The 15,356-nt window shown below is 40.4% G+C and overlaps 1 protein-coding gene across 5 annotated transcripts in view; it reads left to right on the top strand.

Annotated features, from left to right (window-relative positions):
- UNC13B (unc-13 homolog B) overlaps nt 1-15,356 on the top strand; it is a 236,333-nt gene that overhangs the window by 130,753 nt on the left and 90,224 nt on the right. For all 5 annotated transcript variants that reach the window (XM_050762054.1, XM_050762058.1, XM_050762059.1 and 2 more), the window contains exons 9-10: nt 12,132-12,446; nt 15,217-15,307. In XM_050762054.1, the coding sequence (XP_050618011.1) occupies nt 12,132-12,446; nt 15,217-15,307 (406 nt within the window). The remainder of the gene's footprint in view (nt 1-12,131; nt 12,447-15,216; nt 15,308-15,356) is intronic.

The raw sequence follows: 15,356 nt of genomic DNA, 5'->3' as shown, positions 1-15,356 counted from the left end.
ATAGTCCTAGCTACTTGGGAGGCTGAGTTGGGAGAGATTGCTTGAGTCTGGGAGGTTGAAGCTATAGTATGCCAAGATTGCACCACTGCACTCCAGCCTGGATGACAGAGCAAGACTCTGTGTCAGTCAATCAATAAAAAATTCACCAGACCATAGGATGATCTCCTTTTCTTGCCCACCTCACCAAACTGCTACATGGTGAGTTTAGAGACAGGGTCTTGCGTTGTTGCTCATTTGGTCTTGAATTCTTACACTCAAGTGATCCTCCTGCCTCAGCCTCCCAAAGTGCTTGGATTACAGGTGTGAGCCATTGCACCTGGCCTTCTGGAAGATTTTTAGTGACTAAGTGTCTGCTTTGATCTTGCTCCTGTTTCCTAAATGAATGCTTTGGATGTTAGATCTATAAAGAACACACTGACCTAATAAGCTCCTAGCCTGTAGATTCTTTCTCCATCATTACCTTGGTACATAGAAGAAGGCAGTCTGCAACCTAACTGAAAGAAAGGTCAGACTGTCTTCAGTATTCATAAGTCTCACATGTAGCTTCTGCTGCTATAATCAGTATAGGGAAAGATTTTCTTTTTACTGTGATCCTCAATGCATATAGCTTTTAGATTTCACAAACAGCAAATCGTAATGCCTTAGGCTGGGCGTGGTGGCTCACACCTGTAATCCCAGTAGTTTGGGAGGCTGAGGCGGGTGGGTCACCTGAAGTCAGGAGTTCGAGACCAGCCTGGCCAACATGGTGAAAACCCACCTCTGCTAAAAATACAAAAATTAGCTGGGCCTGGTGGTGGGAACCTGTAATCCCACCTACTCAGGAGGCTGAGGCAGGAGAATTGCTTGAACCCAGGAGGCGGAGGTTGCAGTGAGCTGAGATTGTGCCATTGCACTCAGCTTGGGCAACAAGAGCGAAACTCCGTCTCAAAAAAAAATTATAATGCCTTAAATGATTTATTTTTTGTAGTATAACAAAGTTTGACTTCTGCTGATAGTAAAAAAATGTTTTATATGTATTTTTTTCTTATTAAAAGAAATATGTTTGACTATATTCTTGGCTGTACATCCTCAAATATAACTTTCAGAAAGTTAACAGCTTGACTTCTTTTTAGACTAAAAATTTATCAGCAAATTTCGGTTTCTTGAAATTCCTTGATATGTTTTTATGGTATACTTTAATATTGCAAATACATTCTAGATATTGGTACAACATGTTTAATTTTTTTGTTTGTTTCTTAGAAAAATAAAAGAATTCTAAAAAGCTCACCAATGAAAATTTGCAAGTTGAAGCATTTAAAAATTGATATTATAGCTGTTCTTTTTCTGATATGGAATAAGCTATTTTGGCTACATTGATATAATATTTAAGAACATGTGGATTTCTTTTTCATATTTTTTTAGTCTGAATGCTTTTTGTCACATTGGCAATTTTATTATTCTAGTCTTCTCATTGAACATGTATTAAATCTTATAACTTCTTTCTTCCTTTTCCCTGTCTCTTCCTTTTTCTTTGCTTTATTGTTCCTCCAATTTTATCCCTTCACATCAGACAAGGCTCACGGGCTAAAGATGAAAAAATTAGGATTATTTCAGCCTTCTCTGATGTTGACTATGAAGAGCAAGAAGATATACATAAGGAGATAGAGGGGAAAATATCACAAGAGTGTCTAGAAAATAATAACATAAACTTGAAGGAAGCAGAGGTAAAAGAAATTAGAACCCTTTCAAAAATGGATAAATACTACAGCCAACAGAAACAACCAAAGTATAAGAACAGGAAAAAGTCACCACCTCAGAGCCAACAAACAGAATTCTCTACTGAATTTAAGGTTGAAGCATCTGTTTTCTCCAGGTATCCTCAAAAATATGATACACTAGATAGACGAAGAAAAAAGAAACCCTTATACAATTATTTTGAAGACACTGAAAGAAGGCATTATGATGAGAGATCTGAAACTAAGACTAACTACAAAAGTACATATTCTAATACTGAAAATCGTACCCTTTGCCATACTGAAAATAAGAAACAAAATATGGGGTACCCAGTTTTGTACCCCTACAAAAATGGATTTGTGGTTAAGAGTGGCCTGCAGCGCATTAAGTTGGAAAGTCATGATTATCATCTGTGCAGTTGTTTAAGACACTGTGAAAAGTCATCTGGCTCAAACCAGCATGTCACTAATTTTACCTCATTAGATATTCTTGAAGATTCTACTAGTAGTACTTCTGATGAACTTCTGGGTTCCCCCATTTCTGATAAGCAGGAAAATTTACAGTCACCAACATGGCATTCATCCAGTGTCCACCATCTTGGAGATTTTCCTGAAGAATATTATGTAGCAAATTCAGCATTGCCATTACAAAGGATGAATTGTGATGCAAAAACACTTGGAGATCTGTCTGGGTGCTCTACAGAAGAGATAACCCCTTCCTCTATTGAGGAGCCCAAGGAGGACCATATTGATACAATGGATGAGCTTCAGTGTTTGGTAGAAACTGTGTCAGAATATTTAGCAGAGAAGGAAGAGGAGATTAATAGATTTGGTTCACTTTCAAAAACTAAAAAATCACATAAACAAAATAGTACTGTTGATGCAGAACAGAGAACGCCTGGGGATGAAATACCACCTGTAACTATTGTCAAGAATGACAAGGACACGGCCATCTCTTTCCCTGAGTTGACTGGAGTAAAATGTGCTGTTGGTTCTTTGTTTAGTTCACTCACAGAAAAAGTGGGTTCAGGTACAAAGCATCTAACAAACTCTGTGGAAAAGTTGGTTTCCTTAGTTCCAGAAAAAGCAGAAACTCTTAATCAAATAGAGGCGATTAATTTGGGATCTAAACCCAGAGCCATGGCAGTATTGGAAAAGGATCTTTCCATGCAATCTCCATTATCTTCTCAAAGAGATGATAATGTGAATATAGGCAGACATGGAAAAACCTCTGAAAATGAGCACATGGGCAATAAAACTGGGAGCTTATACTTTGAGAATGCAACAGAAAGTATTGCAAAGGACTCGTCTCTACAGAGTCAGAGTTCGGTTATAAAGTCGGTTTTCAGCAGGTTAAATCCATTGAAGATCTTTTCAGAAAAGGAGGAAACAAAAAAAGATGATGACCAGAGTAAGCCACCAAGAAAAGAGAGCTTTGTTGAGTGTGGTTTGGAGTTAAATAAAAGGGAAGGCACTCTTGACAATCACAGTAGTAGCATCATTGCATTAAATAGTAGTGATGAAGAAACTACGGGCTGGTTCCAGATGCCCACAAGTGAGAATTTGTTGTCCTCCCAAGTAACTAGTGAACCTTCAAACTTAGCTAGTTCTGCAAGTAAAAATGATGACATTGAGAGTCTATTGGAGGGAAAACCCTGTATAGATGTGTCTGTGTTACCAGATCAACAAAAAATATGTGCCAAAGATACTCCAGGACATCCTTGTATAGCTGGCAGTAGAACTGCAAGTAAAGAGGTATCTTCAAAGCCATTAGAGGAAGACAAAGTTACTGGTAATGATGATTTCCTTGAGCCACTCAGAAAATCATTTAGCCAGTTTTTGCTCACTTCCCCTGAGACTTGTTCAAAGGAAAGTTTGTCAGAATCTGTGAAAATTCACCAGGTGGAGGAAGATGGATTGGAAAGGGGCTCTAAGAAAGATGGTCGTTCCTTTTCCTTTAGTGGAAAACTAAATCTTCCATTTTTTAGAGGTCTTGGTCATTCTGAAAAGCAACAGGAGTTAAAAGAGAAAGGAAGCATTTTTCCTTTGTTTAAATTTTCTTTCACTGACAGCAAGGTTACTGTTAATGATGGCTCAGCAGTAACCACTGATGAGGAGAGCAAAAAAAATTGCCATGAAGATACCAAACATAGTTCAGTAAAATCTAGTTATGTTCCAAATATTCATAGTGATCTAGGAAAATTTGACAGCACAGAGGAATTTAAAAAGAATGACCAAATAAATTGTCCTGAAGATGCCAAACTTAATTCAATAAAATCTAGTTCAGTTCCAAATATTCCTGATGATCTAGAGAAGTTTGACAGTACAAAGGAATTTAATAAGAGTGACCAAGTAAATTGTCCTGAAGATGCCAAACTTAGTTCAATAAAATCTAGTTCAGTTCCAAATATTCATAATAATCTAGGGCAATTTGACAGTACAGAGGAATTTAATCAGAATGACCAAAGAAATAGTCCTGAAGATGCCAAATTTAATATAATACAGTCTGATTCAGTTACAAATATTAATAATGATCCGGGGAAATTTGGGAGTATAGAGGAATTAAATCCAAGTGACCACACAGCAGGAGAGAATTTTGAAAGAGATGGATTAGCCATCCCTGGAGTTGTGCCCAAAAAATATATAACTTCAGATCCTTTAAGAGAAGGTAAGAGTCTAATACAAGCAACATCTTCAGTAGCATCAGACTCTTCATTAGAGTGTATTTCTGCCACTTCGAAATCCACTTTGGTTAATGAAATTAATGAAGATAAGGTTATAGATAAGACTTCCAAGAAAAAAACCCAAGGAAGCTTCCTTTCTGGCCTGTTTAATAGGTTTTCTTCTGCTGAAAATTTGTCTAGTCAAGAATTAAATTTGAAAAATGATGACTCCCATCACAAGAATGATACCCCAGGTTTAATCTCTGGAATATTTAACCTGCTATCAAATAGCAGTATGACTGATCATAAACCGGAGGAAGCAAAGTTCGTGTCTTTAGGCAACACGAAGAGTTTGAATGGAGATATGCATTTATCTTTGGATGAGGTCCCTGCTACTTCATGTGTGACGTCTGAGAACCCGAAGAACTATGTTGAAAAACATGAAACTTCTGGCTTCGTAGAAGCCTCCTTGTTACCTAAAGAAAACATACCATTATCTGATGCTGGGGTTGATAATCATCATTGTTCTCCTACAGGGAAAAATCAGCAAAGTGAAAAGCATCGTCCCTCCTCTGAGAATACTGTACTTCACTGTGCTCCAAGTGCTCAGCTAGGTTTTTTGGATAAATCTATGGCTAAGAGGCAAATGCCAAACCATGTTCTTGAGGCAAAACTACATGAAAATTCAAAGAAGTTAAATTCACCTGTACTAAATACTAACATTCTCAATAAATCAAACAATTATCAGGCTTTTGAAGAGATGAACAGTCCTTTCTGTTTTGAATGGGACTCTGACATAAAAGATTTGTCTAAAAATTCCAGAAAACTTCAGCCAGTTTATTATATGTTAAATCAAAATAGATTTCCATCAGCAGATGCTTTCTTGTGGCTTGACTCAGAAAACTCAGTGATAAATTTTTGCCAAAAAGATCAAAATGCAAATATCTTGGAGTGGAGAACAAATCCAAACAGTGTCATTTGGTGTGACTTACCATATGAATCATTCAATCAGTTAGCATTTAATGAAGATTACTTATTAAGAGGTGATGTGTGGGCAGCTAACTCATTATATGGAAACTCTGGTCCTCTTCCAATTAATGAGGCTAATAATTCACTAGAAGAATTACCGATTGACTTAAGTTCTTCATCAGATCATGAAAAGACTAGATGCCCCATAGTTGATCAAAAATCATTAAGGATGGATGAAAATTTTGTTTTTTCAAGTTTTGGTTATGAGTACCAGGAATGGTTGTCATGTCTTGAACATGGAGTGTGGTGGCCATCAGAGGATGGGGATTATGGATATTATATGTTTCATGATGGTCAATATATCTATTCTCTTCTCACTGATTCTACTGGGCAGTATGCATATTTATTTATACCTGATTCTTATCAAGATTATTTGGATTGTGATTTACAGACAAATGGTCTATCAAGTATTATGTTGGATAACAGCATTATTTCTGCCTGTAGTTTTAAAGTACTTGATGAGGAAGACGAAATATTGTGGTATGTTGAAGAGGAACCAATTGATGACCCTCTTGATTTATCTTTAGCTTTGCCAAGAAGTGAAGAACCCTTGTATCTAAATTTAGAAACCTTTTCACAAGTACTTAAAGAGTCAAGTTATGACCAAAGCGATCAGCCACTAGATTTTTCAGGCTATAATCGTCAAAAGTTTAAAGGAGATTTTAGATCTTTCAAAGAAAGGCCATGTGGTTCTGAAGATCCTGAATGTACATTAGATCTCAGAAGTCAGCCCCAAACTATTAGTAATCATGTCTTAAACAGAGATCAAATTATAGAGAGAGATAAAAACCAACCTCTAACTAAAGATTCATCAGTTCAGCTTTCCAGTTTCCATTGGCTTCAGCCTTCTGTTGAAGAAGTTGCCTCTTTGGTTCATCCTGAAAATATGACTAAAGGCTCACAACAAGCGGAAGAGACATCATTAGTGAACAAAGTGACTTCAGTATTTTCTGTTTTGGGTGCCTCAGTTGGAAGTACTTTGAATTTTGATAAGAGTGAATCCTTAGAGTCTTTGGCCATGCAGAAAGTCAGTCAGCAGTCAGATTTAGCAGAGCTCACAAATGATGGCTTTCAGTCATTAATCATGAGTAAGCAATTAGAGGGTAACTCCCCAAATGAGGAAAAAAGTCTTCTCAAGGATTCAGAAAGACAGATAGTATCCAATGTTCAGCATCCAGAATTGACCAAAAATATAAGGCAAGAATTCTCTTTAAATAAAAACATTCATGTGAAAAAGCAAAGTTTGTTAAAATCTGGTTTCCAGTTAAGCCAAACAACTCCTCAGGCTAAATTAGGTGTAAAAGATGACGAAATCACTACAATGGACTCTATTTCAGTTTCTCCTGCACCTCAGCATAGTAGGGATGAGCATGAGAATTGTGAGCTTCCCCAGGACCAGTCGTCCAGAGAGTCTGAGGAAACATTATTTAAAACTGCATTGAAACTCTTCAGTAGAGAATCTTCAGTTAGTATGACAGCAAATGAAAAACAGTCATCTGGATTTTTGAACCTTTTTAAAACTCAGGTGAATAAAGAAGGATCACCAAACTTAGAAAAGACTGGTGATACAAATGTCAAGATATCACCTCAGGAAAAGAAAGAATCTTCTGGTGTTTCAAATTTTTGGGGTACCCTTGGGGATTTCTTTAAAGCCAATGTATCTCCTATACAGACAACTGAAAATATGTCTGTTTCTTCAGTGACTAATAAGGATGAGGTCAGGTCAAGTCCTACTCCTATAGAGCTAGCTAGCCAGGGTGCTGGGAACTTTCCTGCTGCACCAATTTCCTCTAAAGGGAAGGCTAGAGTTAGAAGACTGAACAAACAGACTACTATTGATGACAGTAGGTTAAAGGAACCATCAACTAGAGGGATCCAGGGTAATGATTTGACTGAAAAAGAGGTACCATTCAGAGACCACCTAATCCAGCAGTCACCTAATTCATCTTTTTCAACAAGTAGTCTCAAAGAGTCTTCCAGGGATTCTTCAGTAGAAACTAGTGGTGTGACTACAGTGACAGAAGCTTCAAAAAGTAATGAAATATCCTTTGATACCCTGAGCAAGAGAAATTCAAATGAACAATATCATTTTTCTGACAAAGACTGGAGTTTCTCCATGGCTACAACATCTTCACCTCAACCAGAGTTACCAACCAAAAAGAGTATATTTTCTTTTCTGACTGGATCTGAAAAATCTGAGAACAGAGCCTCTGCTAGTCTACCAAGAGCCAAATCTCAAGCAGAAGGGCTATTCACACTTCCTTCCTTTTTTTCCACTGCTAGCTCAAGCATTAAGAAGGATACCTCTCATAGTAGCTCTACTTTTAGTTTCTTCAGCTTGCCCTTTTTGGATCAAAATAAGGAGACCTCTGGGGAAAAACAAAGCATTTCAACTGTTGTTCCAGTGACCTCCCAGCCCTGTAAGAAGTCAAATGTTTTTGTAGACAGTGGTAGCACAATGACCAGAGAAAGTTCCAGTGGTCATAGAGATAGCATAGCCCAAGAAGTAGTTCATGAACAGCGAGTGGCACCTTGTATTTCCATTAACAACACAGTTGAGGTTACCTCCCTTGCAGATAAGCTCAGTGTAGAGAAGAGGGACTGTGAGGAAAAACTGAGTTCCAATACTGGACCACGAACATCAGTGGATTTCCAGATGAATGAGTTGCAAAAAGACATTGTTCCTCCTTCACCAGAATTTCAGGCACAGGCTGAAACATTCCTCATTGGCCCAGAGAACCTTGGGATAGTTCCCCATGAAGAAGAGGCTTTCAACCACAAAGCCTTCCCCAGTGACTCACTGTCCAACTCTTTTTCACTTGCTAAACAGTTAACTGAAAAATTCAATGACTTAGAGAGTTGTACGAACTACCACCAAAATGAGAAATTTACTACTGAACCAGTGAACTTGCCATTAGAAAAGGCCCCCGATGAGGTCTTACCACAGATCCTGGGGCCAGCCTCTTCCTCTCCGGAGCCAGGGTGTGCAGGGAACCTTCAGAACCAAGATGCAGATAAAGAGGAAGACAAATCTGCATTGGGATCTTCAGTAGACATGCTTTCAGGGTTTGTGACCAAAGTGAAATCTTTCTCTGGGAGCTTAATTGAACCTCCCAAAACACTCTCTGGACTTTTCTCCTCTGCTAAATCTCCAAAGAAAAACTCCTTTTTCTCTCTTGCTTCTGATGCATCATCTCAGCCCCTCAAAGATGAATTATTTGGAATTTTCAAAAGTCCCAAGCCAGAGTCATACAAACGAGAATCATCTCTCCCAGCTACTACATGGCTTCAGAATGGTTGTTCCAGAGATGCTGTAGGATCAGCACCTCCAGAAAGGAGAGAAGCTGCCTTTACAGCACCCAATTCAGAATCTACTCTCAGTGACTGTAGAATGACTGTGGTTAGTGCAAAGCCAGAATCAGATATCTTGACAGATGATCCTAAGCTAACAACCAAAATGGAAGACAATAATACTCCTGAAAATATTCTGGAACTTCAACGTTCTGAAACAATTAATACATCTTCTTTCTCAGGCGATGATACTGGGCAAGGAGTATTGTCTCTGAGTGATGAAGGAGACATGGGGATATTGCAAGCTACAGACACAGAGGCATCATTAGAAGCAGAGAACATTGCGCTGCCAACACAGTTGCAATCAGATCCTACCTGCATTGCCGAAGAGCTTCCTCCAATTCAGCCACCTCTTCCTCTTGAGCCAGAGCCAGCTATTCAAACTGCCTCCACAAACCAAGACTTACTGGAGCTGCATCCAGCCAGTTCACTAGAAACTGATACTACGCTGTTCAGTGATGCAAGTGTGAGCCAAGCACCACACTGGAAACCGAAGGGCGCTTTTCTCATCCTCTGCTGGAGGACTCTGTGCTTCCTGCCAAAGACAGTTGTGAGATAATTCATGCCAAGAAAGATCCACCTGCAGTCCCCCAGGAAACAGAGCAGTCAAGACCACGTTTTGAGATCCCAAATGTGACCAGTTGGCCAAAGCTTCGTTTGCCATCCTCTGCTACTAACCATGGGAAACCACTGAGCTCTTTCTTTTCCTCATCTCTCCCCTCTGGCAATAGAGCAGCAGAGACTGGTTTAATGTCCAGTTTTAAGAAGTTGTCAACTTTCTTTGAGGGAAATGGTGAGGGGAAAGGAAGTGTACCAGCAAGTGATTCAAAACTAGGGTTTGGAAAGGTGGATCTTTCATTTCCGTGGCCAAAAGAGAACAAATGGGGCCCTGAGCAAATGCCTACAGAATCTTCCCCTCCGGTTTTAGTTACTAGTAGTGATCAGGACCTTTACTCCAGTGAGACTAACAAAGCTTTGGAGTCTTCTCAGATATCTGGGGCCAGTGCTCAGCCAGATAAAGTCTACACTCAGCCCTCTGGGACCTCTGAGCAGCTGGCGGCCAGGCCAGAGGTCTGTGCTCAGGGGCTTTCAGGACCTGGAGAAGGGGGAAACCAGCAGGAAATCTCAGCATCCGGAGAACACTGGGATACCAAAGGCAACCTCTGTAGCCCTACCTGTCCTTCAGGGAAACATGAGGAAGAACCCTCCACTGTCCCTGAGATATTTCACCAGCCAGAAAAACAGGAAGAGGAGGCAGTGCCTGCTAGTACTGACTCTGATTTGAATGTACAGCAGCCAGTCACTCTGAATGACATCATGGAGCCAATGACCAACAAAAGGCCTGTTCTTAACTCAAGCATCATAAATGGCTTTAAAGAATCGACCATTTATGATGCAAGTGACTTAGTGGTAGATTAATCATAGCTTACTTTTTATCCTTCCTGTGTCTTTCCTAGTACCCGAGCTTCATGTTAATTAGGGGTTAAATAACAAGAACTCAATGTGTGGGTATTTTCATCCTCCTCTTCTCTCTATGCCAATTGTAATTCATTTGTTGGAACAAGGAGCTTCCTGCTTAAAGCAAAGGCTGGGCCTGGAGATTTACTCACTCTGGTTTGCTCTGCCTTGTATAATGCTAAATGGAGAAAGGAGGGCAGGAAGAGGTAGCAAGTAGTTGGTAGTATATTAACTACAACTACATGATAGGCTAGGATGCTTCCTTGGGCCTGAGGCACTTATATCTTGTAGGAGATGGGGATAGACCTATTTTGCTTTGTTTTTTCAAGTCTTCTAAGATGCTTTCTCCAGTGGCAATGAGTGTTTTAAGTTAAATACAAAGTGCAAAGGATGCCTTGGGATAGTCTGTATTCCCATATCCTATTCCATACAGATTTACATAACTTCTTCCAGGGTATCATCTCTGCCTTTTACTACCCTCAAGGCTGATGTCTGATAAATGCTTTGAGTAAAATCTCACAGGAACTCAGAGGTGTCCTTTGCTGTAGTTCTTCAGTCTCGAGCAGTGTGCTGGATCCATCTGCAGAGGGTACTATTATTTCCCCTAAGAAGCAGTACCATACATCACAGATTAAGAATGCTACCTTGACCTCTGGCCCAGACTTGTTCAAAGGGGTTGGTCAGGGTCAGTGTGTGTGTGTGTGTGTGTGTGTGTGTGTGTACTTATGTAGAAGTATTTTTGTATGTGTGTTGAACTACTCAGAGCAGTGACCTAGTACCTATTCTGCTGGCATGGGCTAGAGGATCAGAAATCAGCCTGAAAATACCAGGTAATTAGGAGGAACTTTAGGGAAAATCCCATTGGAAAATAACAGTGATTTCTCTTCTTTGACCAAGGGTAAACACAAGCCCTTTAGTTTAAAGGCTTGACTCTGTGGTAAGAAAATTCTTCAAAAGAACTGAAGCCCTTAGATGATACGGCCATAAAACTCAAGGAAGTAACTTCTAGGTACTGCTCTTCTTTCCACCACTCTGCCCTTCTTGCCACTGTCACTTTCTCTGCTACAACTGCTTTCTCTCATAACTTTCTGGACATGGGAATACAGGTGATTGAGAAAAGATTGGCTTGCTGGCCTTCAGATACAGAGATGCATGAATACAGCTCTGACCCAGATCCTGGAGTTGGACTTTGTCCACTCTTTCCAAAACTGAGCCTTGCCCTGAAAGAAGCTCAGTTACAGATGTTCATCTTTGGGACACTTCCTATGCTGCCAGGGATATCATTGTAGCACTTACGTTGATGAGTCCATTCCTTTGTGGAATCTCTTGGTCCTGGCCTCCATCTTCTAATGGGTTCTATTAACTCGTCTTGCAGATGAGGAAACTGAGATGATAATTGAAGGAACATATCTACTCTCCTTTGCTCATCCTAAGGTACAAGAATACACATTTACAATTGTAGAGGAAGAAATAATGACCTCAGTGTAATAAGTAATAGAAAAAGAGTGGAGTTCATTCATTCCATCTTACTGTGTGGAAATTTAAAAAAATTTAATCACAGCCACTGGACAAGCTTCTTCAGAAGACTGAATAAAGAATTTTAGGAACAAGTAACAGGCCATTTTAATAATTTTTAATCCTACTCACAAATAGCCTATTAAGATAAAATATCCTTCAAAGTCAAGTACTGGGCTGAGGTTAAGTGTCGTTGGAGAACCCAGCATGTTGTGTTGTTTTCCTGTTGTGTTTTTGCTGAATAGAGACTATTCTAGATTATGAAGTTTGGTCCTCTCTTCCCAGGAACCTCCTATTTGATTCTTGCTACTGATATAGTCATTATTTCCTGGATGTCTCCATGCTTTTGTCCTGGTCCTTGATTGCATTTATTTACTTTTCTGTCTTTCTGTCATTCTCACAGCCCCACCAGCAGCAGTAGGTATGGCTCCTCCTGTAATGTGAGTCAAGGAAGCTCTCAGCTAAGTGAGCTAGACCAGTATCATGAACAAGATGACGACCATCGGGAGAGGGACTCAATTCATTCTTGCCACAGCTCTAACAGCCTGTCCAGAGATGGCCAAGCAGGTTTCAGAGAACAAGAGAAACCCTTGGAGGTGACAGTTCAAGCAGAGAAGGAGGCAGCATGTGAACCCAAGGAGACGAAAGAAGATGCCACAACCTACCCTCCCCCAGATCTGATGCTGCACAAAGACCACTTCCTAGGTCCTCAGGAAAGGTAGGCAACAGCTCCCTTGAGGAGCTCACATGGCTTCCTCAGTACCTGCCCTGTGGTATTGTTGAAAATAAGTGATTGTCATTTGTTTCCCTGCAGCTGGGTATGGTGGTAGTTAACACACCTAAGCTCAACTCTATATTGCTTCCTTTGATTTATGGTGTACTTTCCAAGATATTTTGGAGATCTCTGAACATTTGGGTTTTTGTTTGTTTTTGAGATAGAGTCTCACTCTGTTGCCCAGGCTGGCTCGATCTTGGCTCACTGCAGCCTCGACAGCCTGGTCTCAAGCGATTCTCCCACCTCAGCCTCCTGAGTCCCTGGGACTACTAGCTGTGCACCACCACACCTGGCTAATGGTATTTTTTGTAGAGACAAGGTTTCACCATGTTGCCCAGGCTGGTCTTGAACTCCTGAGCTCAAGCAATCCACCTGCCTCAAACTCCCAAAGTGCTGGGATTACAGGTGTGTGCCACTGCACCTGGCCAGCATTTGGGTTCTTTGTCGTTAGTGAGATGCAGTGTACCAGGACTTCTTGAGTTTGCAGTTCATAGCTTACTAGTTGACCTTGTATATGGCAGCCTCTGAGTCAGGAACTGACTTGAGCCAGGTTATTTCATCCACTGGGGCTGTTGTGCGTACTTTGGCTGACTTCCTAACCTATTAAGAATGCTACTTTGGCCTCTGGCCCAAACTTGTTCAAAGGGGTTGGTCCGGGTCAGTGTGTGCATGTACTTATGTACAGGTATATGTGTATGTGTGTTGAACTGCTCAGAACAGTGACCTGGTACCTATTCTGCTGGTATGGGCTAGAGGATGAGAAATCAGCCTGAAAATACCAGGTAATTAGGAGGAACTTCAGGGAAAATCCCATTGGAAAATAACAGTGATTTCTGTTGTAACTTTTTTTGGTGAACATTTTGTTTTGCTTTTCCCTGGCTGAAAAACCCAGGACAGAGTTAAGAAAGAATTGATCTAGAAGTCAGATGTAACCCACCCCTCGGCCTCCTCAGGGCCTAGCAATGTGTCTGCCAATTCATATCCATGGGAAGAAAAATTTAAAATGTGTCCTCTTTAACATCTCATAATGAAGCCGAGTACGGAGTCTGAATGTTATTACTAGCTAAATTGGTTAGACTAGCCAATAGGTTGGAGCAGAGCCAGAGTTCTCAGACTCGGCACTCGAGACATTTTGGGCCAGGTGATTCTTTGTTGTGTATATTATAGGATGTTTAAAAGCGTCACTAGCCTCTACACACTAGATGCCAGTAGCAATCCTCGCAACCCTCAGCTGTGACAACTAAAACTGTCTCCTGACAGATTTCCCCTGGAGGGACAGTTGCCCACTGGGGTAGAGTGATAAGGGATGGGTATGACGTAGACTTTCAAATTTCAAGATCTAATAATAAAGCCTCTCACTGAAAGACCAGAGCACTGAATGCGGATTACATGGTAAAAATTAGGGAGTGGCTGATGCTTCTACTTTACTACTGGATTAATAGATGAGTCGCAAACTTTTCTGAAGATATTACTTATTTTCTCTCTTCTTCCCTTTTTTGATTTTTAGTCATCTCTGGTAGCTCATCTAATAGATGGGACATCCAGGAGGTGAGCTGCGGATCAGGCTTCTTATTGGGTTGATGACCCACTGAAAAACTGACTCTGGCTCTCCATAGACCTTAGACTTGGCAGTCACTATTATCAGGGCAGAGCTCCTTATGGAGAAGCAGAAGTGCCCAGCACAAGTCCTTGTCCTCCTCTACTGGTTGTGTCCTCTCAGGTCCTATCTGTGAGAGTGAAATCCAGTTCTACCTTGGCCAGAAGTACCCACAAATGTTTTAGAACAGTTGACACACTTAGTTGGCATCGGAACCAACCATATGTTTTACATGTCTAGATGGTGGACACTTGTCTGCTGAATTGACTGTAGACCTCAAAGAGAGAAAGGAGAAACATTGTTGCCAAGATTAACCACTATTCTAGTTAGTGTGGATAATGAATTGTTCTAATGCAGGGTAGTGTTTCTGTCTCAAAGGTATTTTGTTATGTGTATTGTTCATTTTACTGAGGGTGTTCTAGAAGCAGCTCAAGGAACAAGATCATGGCAGTAGAAGGGCTGTTTTTTTTTTTTTTTTTCTTGGCACTTTTCATGTAAAAAGGAATGGGTAAGACTTCTAAAATACTTATTGGAGCAGGAAGGGTTTGCAGGAACAAAATTCTGCCCTAAGGATGCTATGCAAAACCCCCAAGGGAACTGATTGTTTTAAGAAGTGCAGTGAAAGGGATTGAAGGGCTTATTCTACCCCTCTCTGCATGGTTTCTATACTACTATTGACTCAAGGCTCTTGCCGTTGCCTCTAGAGTCCTGATCCCAGAGTGTTCCAGGAAGCCACCAAATTGGGTAAATGAAAAAAAGGAGTAGGAAAGAAGGAAACAGATGAAAAGCTAAAAGGAATTGTCATTTTAGAGTGCCATGATCATGCCACTGCACTTCAGCCTGGGCAGGGGCCTTTTTTGAGACCCTGTCTCAAAAAAGTAAATAAATAAATAAAAGAGGGAACAGATGAGAAGCCAAAAGGAGTTATCGTTTTAGAGAGGAATTGTTTTCACATTGGATATTCAGTACTATGCTGTTTTAGTAACCTGAATCACTAAATAAGTGTAGGCATGAGTACAAACCATTTTATTTTAGACATTTGGCAGTCTTGCCTTGAGCAGTGTCACCTTGTGGCCTTGGCTGTTTTTAAGAAGTGTACTTTTTCTCTGTTACAAGTTTTCCTGAGGAGAATGTATCTTCACCATTTACCCAAGCCAGAGCACATTGGATCCGAGCAGTTACCAAGGTTCGACTCCAGCTGCAGGAGGTAGGAAATCTGTTCTAGTACTGGTTGGGACAATTTTTCCTTTGAAATT

Source organism: Macaca thibetana, chromosome 15, assembly GCF_024542745.1.
Source record: "Macaca thibetana thibetana isolate TM-01 chromosome 15, ASM2454274v1, whole genome shotgun sequence".
Taxonomy (NCBI): domain Eukaryota; kingdom Metazoa; phylum Chordata; class Mammalia; order Primates; family Cercopithecidae; genus Macaca; species Macaca thibetana.
This window is presented reverse-complemented; position numbering and strand designations above follow the sequence as displayed.